We start from the raw sequence: 13181 nt of genomic DNA, 5'->3' as shown, positions 1-13181 counted from the left end.
ATTTTTTTTTGTATCGGCATTTGAAAATTGAATAGTTCGATCATGTGAGTTCGACATTTAGTGATTCGAACTATTCAGTTTTTGAAATGCTGATATAGACGCTAAATACAACTTATATTCAAATGAATGCATTCAGTGCTTTGAACTAAAAATGAAGACTGCATAAACTAAAGTAAAAGATGATACAGTTTGGTTTCATATGAATTTTGAACGATATAATTTCACATGTGTGGGTAATAATTAAATGTCACTAACATTTGGGACTAATTGATTGGTTCTGCTCTTTTTACAGAGAAAAAAGTTACAAGAATATTAAGAATTTCTCTCATGTGGTGGTTTGCCATAAATCAACTGTTTCTCTGTCTATGGTTCCTAAGTAAAGGGAGCTGTCATCCTCACAATGTGATAAAAGACTTAAATACGGGATTTGCTGTCCGCATCTATCAAGCAGTGGCCAGGATGAACAACAAAACAAACCTGATTGTGTCACCAACAAGTATATCTACTTCTTTAGGTTTGCTGCAGCTTGGAGCCCAGGGCAATACATTTGCACAGCTGGAGAATGCTCTTGGCTACAATGCACATGGTAAGATTAACTAATAAGAACAACATACACAAAACTGCATGATGTTCAAAGATTCTGGCAGTGAGCTAACCCTAAATTCAACACTGGTTCAAAAGAAATTGGAAAACTAAGCAAAAAGTCTGTTTAGTGAAGGTGTTCTGTGTACTGTTTGCAAACTTAAATTGCCAATGTTTTTTGTTTTGTTATTTTGAGCCAGACAGCTGCATAAAGTATAGGAATGTATTACAATGTGTGCGTGTGTGTAAACAGAAAAAAATCATGACTTCTAAATGCTTGTATCTTAAGTTCCATCTCTCCTTTCTAAATGGCAACTTATCTTTACATTATGCAATATGATGACACAAGGAGACAGTTTACCTACCTAATTTACCCATTTGAATTTAGTTAATATGTAAGTGCTGCCTCCTCCTACCTATTAATATGTAAGTGCTGCCTCATCATACCTGTTAATATGCAGGTGCTACCTCCTTCTACCAATTAAAATGTAGGCACTGCCTCCTCCTCCTACCTGTTAATATGTACGTACTTCCTGCTCCTACCTGTTAATATGCAGGCACTGCCTCCTCCTCCTACCTGTTAATATGTACGTACTTCCTGCTCCTACCTGTTAATATGCAGGCACTGCCTCATCCTCCTACCTGTTAATATGTACGTACTTCCTGCTCCTACCTGTTAATATGCAGGCACTGCCTCCTCCTCCTACCTGTTAATATGTACGTACTTCCTGCTCCTACCTGTTAATATGTAAGTGCTACCTCCTCCTACCTATTAATATGTAGGTACTGCCTCATCATACCTTTTAATATGCAGGTGCTGCCTCCTTCTACCAGTTAAAATGTAAGGGCTGTCTCCTCCTACCTGTTAATATGTAGGTACTTCCTCCTCCTACCAGTTAATATGTAGGTGCTGCCCTCCTCATTTCTGTTAATATATAAGTGCTATGTAGGTGCTGCCTCCTGCTGCCTGTTAACATATATATATATATATATATATATATATATATATATATATATATATATATATATATAGGTGCTCTCCTCCACCTACCTGTTAATATGTAGGTGCTGTCCTACTCCTACCTGTTAATATGTAGGCACTTTGTCCTCCTACCTGTTAATACGTGGGTGCTGTCCTCCTCGAATCTGTTGATATGTAGGTGCTGTCCACCTCCTACCAGTTAATATATAGGTACTGCCTCATCCTACCTGTTTACATGTAGGTGATACTTCCTTCTACCTGTTAATATGTAGGTGCTACCTCCCCTGTCTGTTAATATGTAGGTACTATCCCTTCCTACCTGTTATCAGGCAGGTGCTGCCTCCAGCTACCTGTTAATGTGTAGGCTGCCTACTGCTACCTGTTAATATGTAGGTGTTACCTCCCCTATATGTTAATATATAAGTACTATCCCTTCCTGCCTGTTAACATGCAGGTGCTGCATCCATATTCTGGTGTTGCCTCCAGCTACCTGTTAATATGTAGGTGCTGCCTCCAGCTACCTGTTAATATGTAGGTGCTGCCCTCCTACTACTTTTATATATATGTAGGTGCTACATCATCCTACCTGTTAATATGCAGGTGCTGTCTCCTGCTACCTGTTTATTTATTTAGCTTGTTTACTGGAATAGTACACTGATCACAATACACATTTGCGTATTTGCTGACTCCTCGTATCTGTTCATATGTATATGCTGCCCCCTCCTACCTGTTAATATTGGTGCTGCTCCCTCCTACCTGTTAATATGTAGGTGCTGCCCTCCTACTTATTGAAATATAGGTGATACTTCCTCCTGCCTGTTAACATGCAAGTGCTGCTTACTGCTGCCTGTTAATATGTAGGGGCTGCCTCCTCCTACCTGTTAATGTTTAGGTGCCCTCCACACTTCTTAAAATGTAGATGCTGCCTTCTCCTACCTATCGATATGCAGGTTTTACCTCTTCTTACCTGTTAATATGAAGGTGCTGCCTCCTCCTACCTTGCATTTCCTAATCCATTCCATTTATTCTGTTTTCTGTTGAAGTCAGTATGGATCTACAACTATTCACCAATTATATCTACTCATAATTCAGAGTTCTAAATAAAGTTTGTTTTTTCCATGGTCTCAGCATATTATCAGTAAAATATTACTTACCTCTCATTTGCAATAGCTCTACAGATGTCTAGATGGTGATGGTATATTTCTGTTTAATGTAAGCCTTGAATGAATAAGCACTGTCTTGTAAAAAGTTCAGCATCACTCATATTATACCATATCAATAGATTTCCCCTTATTTATCTTTTACTAAAAGAACCTCCTTCGTTTAATGCATAGCTATAGCATAGTTATAGAGCATTTGTTCATCACAAAGATAACTTAAAGTGAATGAATGCAAATCTGAGCAAAACCTCAAATGGCCAATACAAGAAATGCAAGTAAACAAGAAACACTGCTTTTTGTCTTTAGTAAAGCACTCTCACATCCTCATGCACAGGCTGTGATCCCATGCTTCTCTACTTATTTATTATTATATCAAACTATTGATAGCATTGAATAAACATTAACAATATCTGGCCTCATATAGATTGAAAACCCTTGTAGCTACATGGTCTGCTACCACACGATCAGTGCAGTGCTCTAACGTCTGATGCCAAATACTAATAATTTACTAAATGAGATATGACACACTCAGTCCTACATTCAGAATTCTACTAATCTTGTTTCAATTTCAGTAGACATTAGGTTTGACAAATCTCAGAATCATGGAAATAAATTCAAATGGACAGCATTCAGTGAATAGTGTTTCACTTAACCAAATGGATACCATTAACACAGGCCCTTTTTGACCATTTAGTATCTTAATAAATTTAAATATAATTTTCAGATTATTGACTACTATTTTATATCTGCTGGCCTATAGGGAGATGTATTCATTAGCACAAGGCCTGATACAAACCATTTACAGTGAAATCAGAATTTCCAAATTCTAAGACTTGAACACTTGTTGCTGTAATCCAAAACATTGCTTTTTTTGTTTTGTACTATTTTATTTGTGCTTTCGAATAGAAATCAGATAAACAGAAAGATACAACTATTTCTACATCTATTCTGTATCAGCTTTAGTCAACATTTTACACTGTATGTTTTCTGCCTGTGACTAGGGATCCCCAGCCTATTCTGGCACTCCCTGAACACAAGACAGAGAAACTAATCCTGGCTGGAATGCCAGTGTGTCACAAGACACACACACACACACACAGCATGTATACCCATGGACAGCATGGACGATTAATAGTTCACTTATGGGATGTCTTGAGATGTGGGAGGAAACTGGAGCACTAAGACATATGGAGGACATTTAAACTTTGCTTATAAGCTGCTCCAGCTGAAAAGTAAACTAGAAACCAAGCACTCTGAACCAACATTGTTAACTACTGCTCTGCTGTGTCAGCCAACATTCTTTTGTATGCTGCTTGTATTAAATTTGGATATCTTTTAATTGGGTAGACATAACAGAATATGATTGCAGCTACTGTATCTGCAGAGAAGTATATATCTTCTTCTTTCAGCTTTTCCTGGTTAGGGGTCACCACAGCAAATCACCTGTCAGCTCATGATTGGCAGTGGAGTTTTACAGTGTCAAGTTGCCAGCCCAGCACCCAACCTTCCACAGAAGGCACACACACACACACACACACGCATGCATGCACTCACACCTAGGGCCAATTTAGAGTTTCCAATCCACCTACAGCATGTCTTTGGGATGTGGGATGAAATCGGAGCACCCGGAGGAAACCCACGCGACAACAGGGAGGACATGCAGACTCCGCACAGAAGGAACCCCAGCTGAGGATCGAACTGGAGAACCTCTTGCTGTGAGGCGACAATGCTAACTGCTGCTCCACCATGGCCACCCTGCAGAGAAGTATATATGTAGGCAGTTTTGCCATCAAAGCCTACAAAAACTCTCTTACAGCAGGATGTTTCTGAGATGGTGAGGGACAATTCCATGGCCACATGATATATAAACAAGAAATGGGACATTTATTCAAGCCAGCCCTGCAAGGTGACTTGTTATGTCCCTCAGCTTTTACCTGATGGCTATGTACTTTTCAAAGGCTAAGAGAACACTAGCAGATTTCTTACACCAAGCAGATCTTCTGGATCACATATGACAAATAAAACCAGTGGTGTATGCTGACACATAATGAATGAAACCAGAGATGTTTGCTGTTCTGCCTTCAGTCCTTAGTGCAACAGAGGGACTTCTTTGCTTTCCTATATAATATAAAGCCTCAGCAGTTTTGAATAGGAGCCATGCCTCTCAATCTCTTAGCACAAGACTACTGTACAAAGTCAAAAATAACGAGGGGAAAAATGCTGCTCTTATAAAATTTGAAAGTTGCTAGAATAGCAGATTTTGGATTAAAATGCCTTTTTGTGAAGGATGAAAAATGTGAAACATATCTGACATTGTTAGGTAATTTCAGTATTTAATGATTTGCCAAAAATCTATACATTTTATGAGGAACAAACTCAAAATTTGAGGCAAGATCTGGACATTCTGCAAAAATCCTTTCATTCCAACAGTTCTTTTACAGGCTAGAAAACACAGTATCAGAAAATTTTATTTATCTGAATTGAAAATAATTTTGTCTTGATATCAACAGACTAATCCTCTTCCTCTTCAAATATACCTGCTTACTATTCTGAAATACCTTGCTGACCTATTGAGTTGTCTTTTTCCTCTTCTATAGTTGGGGCCACTATACATCTCCTTGACTTGTCACATCACATTAGGTGAGTCACAAGAGTTAAAGTACACACATTCTCATAACTCCTGTATTCAAGGTTGCAGTGTTACATGCAAATGTCTCACACAAAAGTATTTTTGCAGGTGAGTAATCCCCCCAACTCCCCATGTGGGGGACTTTGCCCTTCATACTCCCATATATTATTATTCTCACACGGAGGTTGCTGCACGTTGTAATGACAGTCATTGTAACACTCCTCAAAAGAGGACTGACCTTGAACCACCCCAAACTCACTGACATGCGAGCAATATGATATTGTTCCAGGCAAGCAACAAAACATGAGCAGCTGTAACCTTGAGCTCAAGCTCAGGTGATAAGAGCAAATTCATTGCTGTGGCTCATCAGTGTACCTCTTTTGGGAGCCTTTTATGACATCAATGCAAATAGTCACACTTTTTCTGGTATGTGTTTTTTATCACTGACCTCCTTCACAGGAGTTGAACTTTGTTTTGGAGAAACAGACTTAGCCACCATGTTTTACCAGTTTTGTAATCTCATTTAAGTGTCTTACTTGGAAGATGGTTTGCTTGCTGGCAATCACATTAGATAATAGGGTCTCCATACCATAAGCCCCGATGTGTTCATCCCCCATGTAGTCTTCAAAATGGCAGACTTGTCTCTTAACCCATTACTTATGCTTGATGTGGTATCTAATTATAATAAAAATCCCTCTCAGTAGATGGAGGATGAAAAAAAGATGGGGGCAAAGTGAGATTTTAAATGGTTAGTAAACAAAACATTTGTCTTATCTCAAATTGTTCTATTTCTTTATTTATTCTTTCATTCATTTGTATTTGTTAAATTTGTTAAATGGAGTAGAACACTGGTCGAAATGGACCATTTTCAGAGTCAGCATGAGAACAACTGCCAGACTTAGTGCTGTACTTACACAATTCATTTCCCATTCACATACAAATATTCTGAATGTTTGACTTGTGGACTGGAAGTCATTGTCATATATAACATAATGCATCTTATGCAATCTCAGAGGTGCCTTATACAAAGATTTTCTGAATATTATTTGCAGGGATTTGTGATCTGTCTCTGCTAGACACCTTTACCATAGACACATGCATAGAATTTGTTTCATCCAGACACTGTTGCTTACAATCCCCTTCCTATCTGATCAAATCTCTTATGGATCTGTAGGTGAGTAGTCTGTCCTCTTGAAAGATTATAACTCTCATACCACTCTCAATGGTATCTAATTGCAATGCAGCAGAATTGTTCACATAGTATTTTAATGCTAGAATATCTGTAAGCATTTCTGAGCATTTAAAAAAAACATTTTCCTATTCAAAATTCAACTAAAGGTTGCGTTTATTTCTAGCAGGTTTAATAGAGGCACATGTATCCCGGACATACTAGATACAAATTTTGTAAGATTCGGCATAATTCCTAGAAATTTCTGGAATACATGCTTGTCTTCTGGACATGGTGTTTGCATAACTTGTCCATTTTTTTTCATTCAGGTTTCAGACCTTATGGCATGTGAATATTACCAATAAACATCAAACTTTTTGTTCTAATTTTGCATTAGCTTTTTTTACTTCAAATTTTGCTATCTCATTGTATTCCGCAATTGTATCAGTCTCTTGTATTGCTGTCCTTTTGTCTGAGCCACACTAATAATCATTATGTTTAAAATAATTTCTAAATAGATTATCAGTTATATTTAAAACAATTTCTAAGCCTTCAATTATTTCAGCAATAGCTCTTTGAGCATATCTGATGCTGATAGAATACAAAAAATTGATACCTTCCTAGTTTCATTTTAAATGTACCCAATTTGGAGCTAGCTTCATCTAACTTTATTTGCTATAAAATATGGAGGGTTTTAGTACTGAGAAAACAACATATGTTATTCTTAAGACCACTTCAGCTAGAAGCAGAGGGTAATGCATATAATATGAATGCATATCTGATCTTTCTTTACAACATTGAAAAACATATTCACCCATTATGTTGTTACTACTTATTGTAATGGTACCTAAGTTATCCATTCTCTTCAGCTTCTGTTCTCTGTTATTTCTAACTGCTGTGGGTACTTTTCTAAAAGCACATGGTACTGTCTCAGATTTTATTTGTTTGTGACATTCACCTGGAAAACTGCCTGTATTGGTAAAAAAATCAGCACAGTCATTCTAGATATCATTACTATGAGATTGTACAGTATCTAAAACCTCTCTATGACTATCTTGTTTATTCTATACAAACATAGTCTTTGTTTTTAGAATGTGCATTAATTTTATCATGCTTATCTAAGTACATATCACAAGACCTAAAGTGTTAGGATAAGTCACTTAAGTGTCATTACTTGAAAAAGAAGCTTGAATTTTTAGGTTTGTACTCATGCGGTTATTTTTCTCCATATGGTATTACTCAGATGTTAATGATGTAATGTACATACAGCTCCCTCAATTGTTTAAATTATTTTCTGACAGAAATATTACTATGCGTATCTGTCTGTAGCTTAAATTTCACATTTCCTTCCAAAAATTAGGCTTACACTTCAATGTCACCATTTAGACATTCAGATATATTTTCTTATTTCGCATTATCAATTCATTTTACTTCCCTAGTAATAACAAAACATACTTTTCATACTTCTTTTCAGTAACATGCAATTTCTTTTAAACTCACTTGTTTTTAGTTTTGTCCATTTTATGGAAATGTAATTTTCTTTCACAAATGTGGCATTGATTAAATGCTGGTTAATACCTCCTTTTATGTTTATATCCACATATACTTCAAGTTTAAATTTCAGTTGCATGAGCATCTTTTATCTGGATTCAGTCATTGCCAAGGTATATTGCCACATCACTGTTTTTCATGTCCATTCATTTTATAACACATCCTCCCTTTATTAATCATGTATGCCTTGTTATCTGACTCATGTGCATATTGTTGTTTGAATTATGAACTAGTAATTTCACTTCTTATGTATGTATCTGCAGTTTTTGATAATGTCAGGCATGTTTCTGTTATAGCTAGGCCATAAGCTTATTTCTCATTATCCTTGTATTGGAGAATAATCAAACACAAGAAATTCAGAGCCATCACCTCTGTTCTTCATTTAAGTAACATACACAGCTATGGTCTCTGTAAGACCATTTGCTGTTCTAAAGAACAAATGTCCAATAAATTACAAATTATGGATTGTAAAATCTTTCTGGTCTATCAACAGTTGCTGTTTTTCTTTCTCTAGGTGCTGCTAATTGTTTTTTCTCTTTTTCACGAAAAGTAAAAGAGTTATATACCTTGATGACTTCTTCCCAATCAACCTATAAGACTACAGCACTTCAAACCCTGTGCTGATTATCTGACTACAGAGCTTCCAGTTTTCAGACATTTTGTTAGACTTAGCACCTTTATTCCCTGGAAACCTAGTTGCCTTGTCTCCTTTCACCAGACAAGAGTTACAGTACTGGAAAGGACAGTTGACTATCATTCCAGGGCTTCTGTTCTGCAGTCTGAGTCCGGTGCAGTCTGTCCAGACAAATTCATACAATTTCAGATGGGGAGCTGTATCTATGGGGAAGCAAGTGCAAACCAATTGGGGTCCCAAGGACACTCAGAAGCACCTCAATATCAAGAAGATCTTGGCAGTGATTCATGCCTTGAAGGTTTATTTATTTATTTTTATTTATTTACATTTGTTGACTGGGAGTGTCCGACTGGACGTAGGTCCATTTTCAGCGGAGGCCCGGGGAGAAAAGCTCCACAGTTAAAATAAACAGACAGTAGTTACATTGGATTACATAGCGATTAACAATATAACAGCAATTACTTACAACATATTTACAGATGAAGAACATAGTACATCAGTAGACAACTAGAATCTTTATCTGTGAAGTACATAACAGACATTAACAAATGTTACAATGAGAAGTTCCTGCTGTATAATAAGTACTAGGCTTATGAGTATCCGAGCTTGCTATAATCAAGGTAGTTAGTGGAGTGGAAAGAAAGGTAGTGGTTGGATGGGGTGGGTGATTTTAGAGTGGGAGTTGCAAGGGCATAGCCAGCATGTTTTTAGGTGCGCTTTTAGTAAAGTTTTGAAGTGGGTGCATGGTGGTATGGAGGTAATTGTGGGTGGGAGTGAGTTCCATAATTTGGCTATGGTGCAAGAGAATAGTGCTTCACCAGCAGAGTTATTGGCTTTAGTGATCTGCAAGTGATTTTTGTTGCTGGATCTTAGTGGTCTTTTTTTTCATCATGTATGGACTGCAGGTCCTCTTCACATGATTATGGACACCACAGTGATGTGTCATCTCAACCAACAAGTGGTATCAGGTCTTACCCTCTTTGTTGGTTGTCAGTGATGGTCTGGGAGCTGGCTTCTCAATATTTTCTGACTCTCCAGACCTTTTACATTCCATCATAGCAGAATGTTGTGGCAGACTGGCTAAGCAGATCCTGGGCAGACAAACATGAGTGGAAGCTCCAGGCAATGGTGTTCCAGGATTTATTCCATTTGTGGGCATGCATCAAGTAGATATCCTTTCAAAACAGACAACTAGAGAAATTCTGTAGTACACATCCTTACAGCCTTGGTTGGAGGAGAGATGCATTCTCATTTTCTTAGACGAAAATGTTCCTTTATGTATTTCCACCCTTTCTTCTGATTCAAAAGATACTTCTCAAAGTTCAGAGAGAAATTCCAAGGGTCATTGTGGTGACACCCTATTGGCCCAGGCAACCTTAGTTCTCACATTTAATGGTATTGGCCAAAGGCAATTACCACAAATTTCCTCATACACTGGATCTGCTCACACAGTCTTAGGGGTGATTGCTACACCCTGATTTAGAGAAAATTCAGTTGACAGCCTGGATGATTAAATTTTGACTCCTTTTAAGCACCAGATTTATGAGGATGTGCAGTAGGTGTTAAAGGAGTAAAAAAACTGCTATTAGAGAATCTTATGTTTTTAAATGGATAAGATTTTCTAAGTGGTACCTAAATTGGAATGGGGGTCCGTTGAGGTTAATATCCCCCTGGTCTTGATATATTTGTGGGAGCCACTTCAGGATGGCTTACCATACGCTTCCATCTCTTTTTGTCTGACTATGGATCCCCCTTTCTTCTTCTCTTATGGTAAAACAGTTTATGAAAAGAGCGTTGCATATGAGACCCCTTGCAAGCAAATTCCTTTTTTATGGGATCTCAACTATGTTCTAGAAAAATTGACTATTCCAACTTTCAAACCAGCATCTCATGCTGATCTCACATTCTTAACAAGGAAAAGTGTTTGCTTATTGCTCTGACATCTGCAAGGAGAGTTTCTAGCTGCAAGCTGTCATGGTGGGGCAACCTTACCTTGTTTTCCACAAGGATAGGGTTATGTTGTGCACTAATCCATATTTCATGTTGACAGTGGTTTTAGAGTTCATTCTTAATCAGCCCATCAGTCTTCCAGTGTTTCTTCTGGAAACTAAGAATTAGGGAGAGAAGTTTCTTCATACCTTGGCTGTACATAAGCAGCTGAGTTATGGCCTTCACAAAAAAAAGCCCTTTCGGAAGACCAAAAGATTTTTTTATTTGGGGCAAAGAAAGGTCAACATATCTCTAAGCAAACCGTTACAGACATTGGTTTTCCTGTGGGACTGTTTTTTGTTACATCCATCATGGCAAGGTGAATCCAGGCACACATGAGGACCTTTTCCTCTTCAGTAGCAATTTGGAAAGGGGTGGACACTGGAAATATTCTAGGGGCATCAGCTTGGTCTTTGGCCCATACTTTTATGAAATACTACAAACCAGATACCTTTTCCAAATCCAGAACAGGCTTCACTATGACCATTTTCCAGGGGCTCCTGGACCCTTATCCTTCTTCCTCCCAGGTTGGGTAAGCTTTGGGAATCTACTCATATGCCAGTAAGGCAATGTGTCTGTTGAACATAGTCCAGTTGTGTAAGTTCCACTTACCTATAACAGTAGATACTCATAGAACCCACTGCCTTACCATCAGCACCCTCCCACAATCCACCTTTACTACGATGTACGCATTTTTTTTTGTTGTTGGTGGTTTCTGCTGTTTGTTTATTCAGCGGCTTTTGGTGTCTGTGTGTGTGTTTGTGTGTGTGTGTGTGTGTGTGTGTGTGTGTGTGTGTGTGTGTGTGTGTGTGTGTGTGTGTGTGTGTTTTGTATTTGGTTTGGAGCAGTAGGCAGGGCCAGTGTTAGCATTTTGGGGGCCACCAGCAAATGTTAATTTGGGGGCCCCTAGGCACTGCCAGTCTAATTATCACCTTGTCACTGCTACCCCCTCTAAGCAATCTTTTAGTATAGGCTGCAAAGATTTAGAAGTAGTAGGCACAGACTGACTTGTAGCTACAAGGCTCTTACATTATAAAAAGTCTAGGTACCTCACTATTTTGGTCCAGCTTGCAAATGGACATTAACAGTTATTGGCATGCATTGCAACAGTGATACATTACTACAACTCTATGTACAGGGCTAGACTTAATCAAAATGGCACACTAGGCACTTCCTATTGTTTTAATATACACACATATGCACACACACACACACACACACACACACACACACACACACACACACACACACACACACACACACACACATACACACATACACACACACAAACACACACACACACACATACACACACACACACACACACACACACACACACACACACACACGTCGACACATACTTTGGTGCTCCTCTCTGTTTCTCCCCATCTTGCTCTCCCTTCACCGTACACCACACACACACACACACACACACACACACACACACACACACACACACACACACACACACACACACACACACACACACACACACACACACACACACCCATAGACACATACTTTTTTCTTCCTTTTCTTTCTTTTCTCACATTTTGTCCTGCCTTTCAGCTTTTTCAAGAAAGAATAACTTCATATATGCACCGAAATGCATTTTAAATCTTTTTTTCTTTTTACACAACCTTTCATCTAATGATGACCTGAACAGAAATTATGATTAAGGAAAGAAATTCAGTGTTGCTGTTCAAATTTAGTTTTCCTCACATCCCTTCAATATATATTTCATGACTAAGACATCACAGTAATAGCCATTTAGGAAATGACTAAATTAAGCTGGGGTCCCCAGGTTATAGATGCTGTGGGATGCATTTTAGAGCATTTTCCAAATATTTTAATCCAAATGGTGGCCTTAACAAAACTAATGAGTAAGAAAATAATTTCAGCCATATTTTGTTTCTTTCAAGGAAGACATAAGTTGTACCCAAAGCTAAATGTTCAAAGCTCACAATATACTAATAAGCCAGTTGTTGTGAGGATAAACAGGTCCTATCTGGGAATACTGCTTGCCTCCCTAACCCCCCAAAAAAGACAGTCACTGCCTGCGCATCCCTCTGGTTTTAGACTGGGATGAGAGCAGAGGTTCAAATGGCCACAACCATGTATTTCAAGTGACTGCTGGCATACATATACACAGGATGCCTCCTCACTCCTCACCCCTGCCCTACCAAGGCAGCCCCCGATATTAGTGCCTGATGTGTGATAGTGAGGAAAGTGAAAACAATATTACTGTGTTATATTCTACTTTGCTGCTCCTAGATAGTACACTGCCCCTCTACAAGCAATAGAAACCTTCTCTGTACACCTTTGAGGTCTATGAGAAAAGAAAAAGAAACAATGACCCCACTGTCCCCAGCCCAAACACAAGCTTTAATGACCTCCTGTGCATACCTCTAAGGTTTGAAAGTGATGAGAATTAAAGTAGCAATGACAACACAATCCCCAGCCCCCCACATAACTTACAGCAAACT

The 13181-nt window shown here is 38.3% G+C and overlaps 1 protein-coding gene across 1 annotated transcript in view; it reads left to right on the top strand.

The window, feature by feature from the left end:
- Window positions 1-326: 326 nt before the first annotated feature.
- The window catches only part of SERPINE3 (serpin family E member 3), a 144731-nt gene continuing 131876 nt past the window's right edge, over window positions 327-13181 (top strand). The window contains exon 1 of the mRNA XM_044072044.1: window positions 327-586. Within this exon, the coding sequence (XP_043927979.1) occupies window positions 328-586 (259 nt within the window). The 5' untranslated portion in view covers window position 327. The remainder of the gene's footprint in view (window positions 587-13181) is intronic.

The sequence above is a fragment of the Protopterus annectens genome, chromosome 5.part0, assembly GCF_019279795.1.
Source record: "Protopterus annectens isolate FY-2018-M chromosome 5.part0, PAN1.0, whole genome shotgun sequence".
NCBI classification, from domain to species: Eukaryota; Metazoa; Chordata; order Ceratodontiformes; family Protopteridae; genus Protopterus; species Protopterus annectens.
Note: the sequence above shows the minus strand (reverse complement) of the source record. Positions and strands in the feature narration are given on the sequence as shown.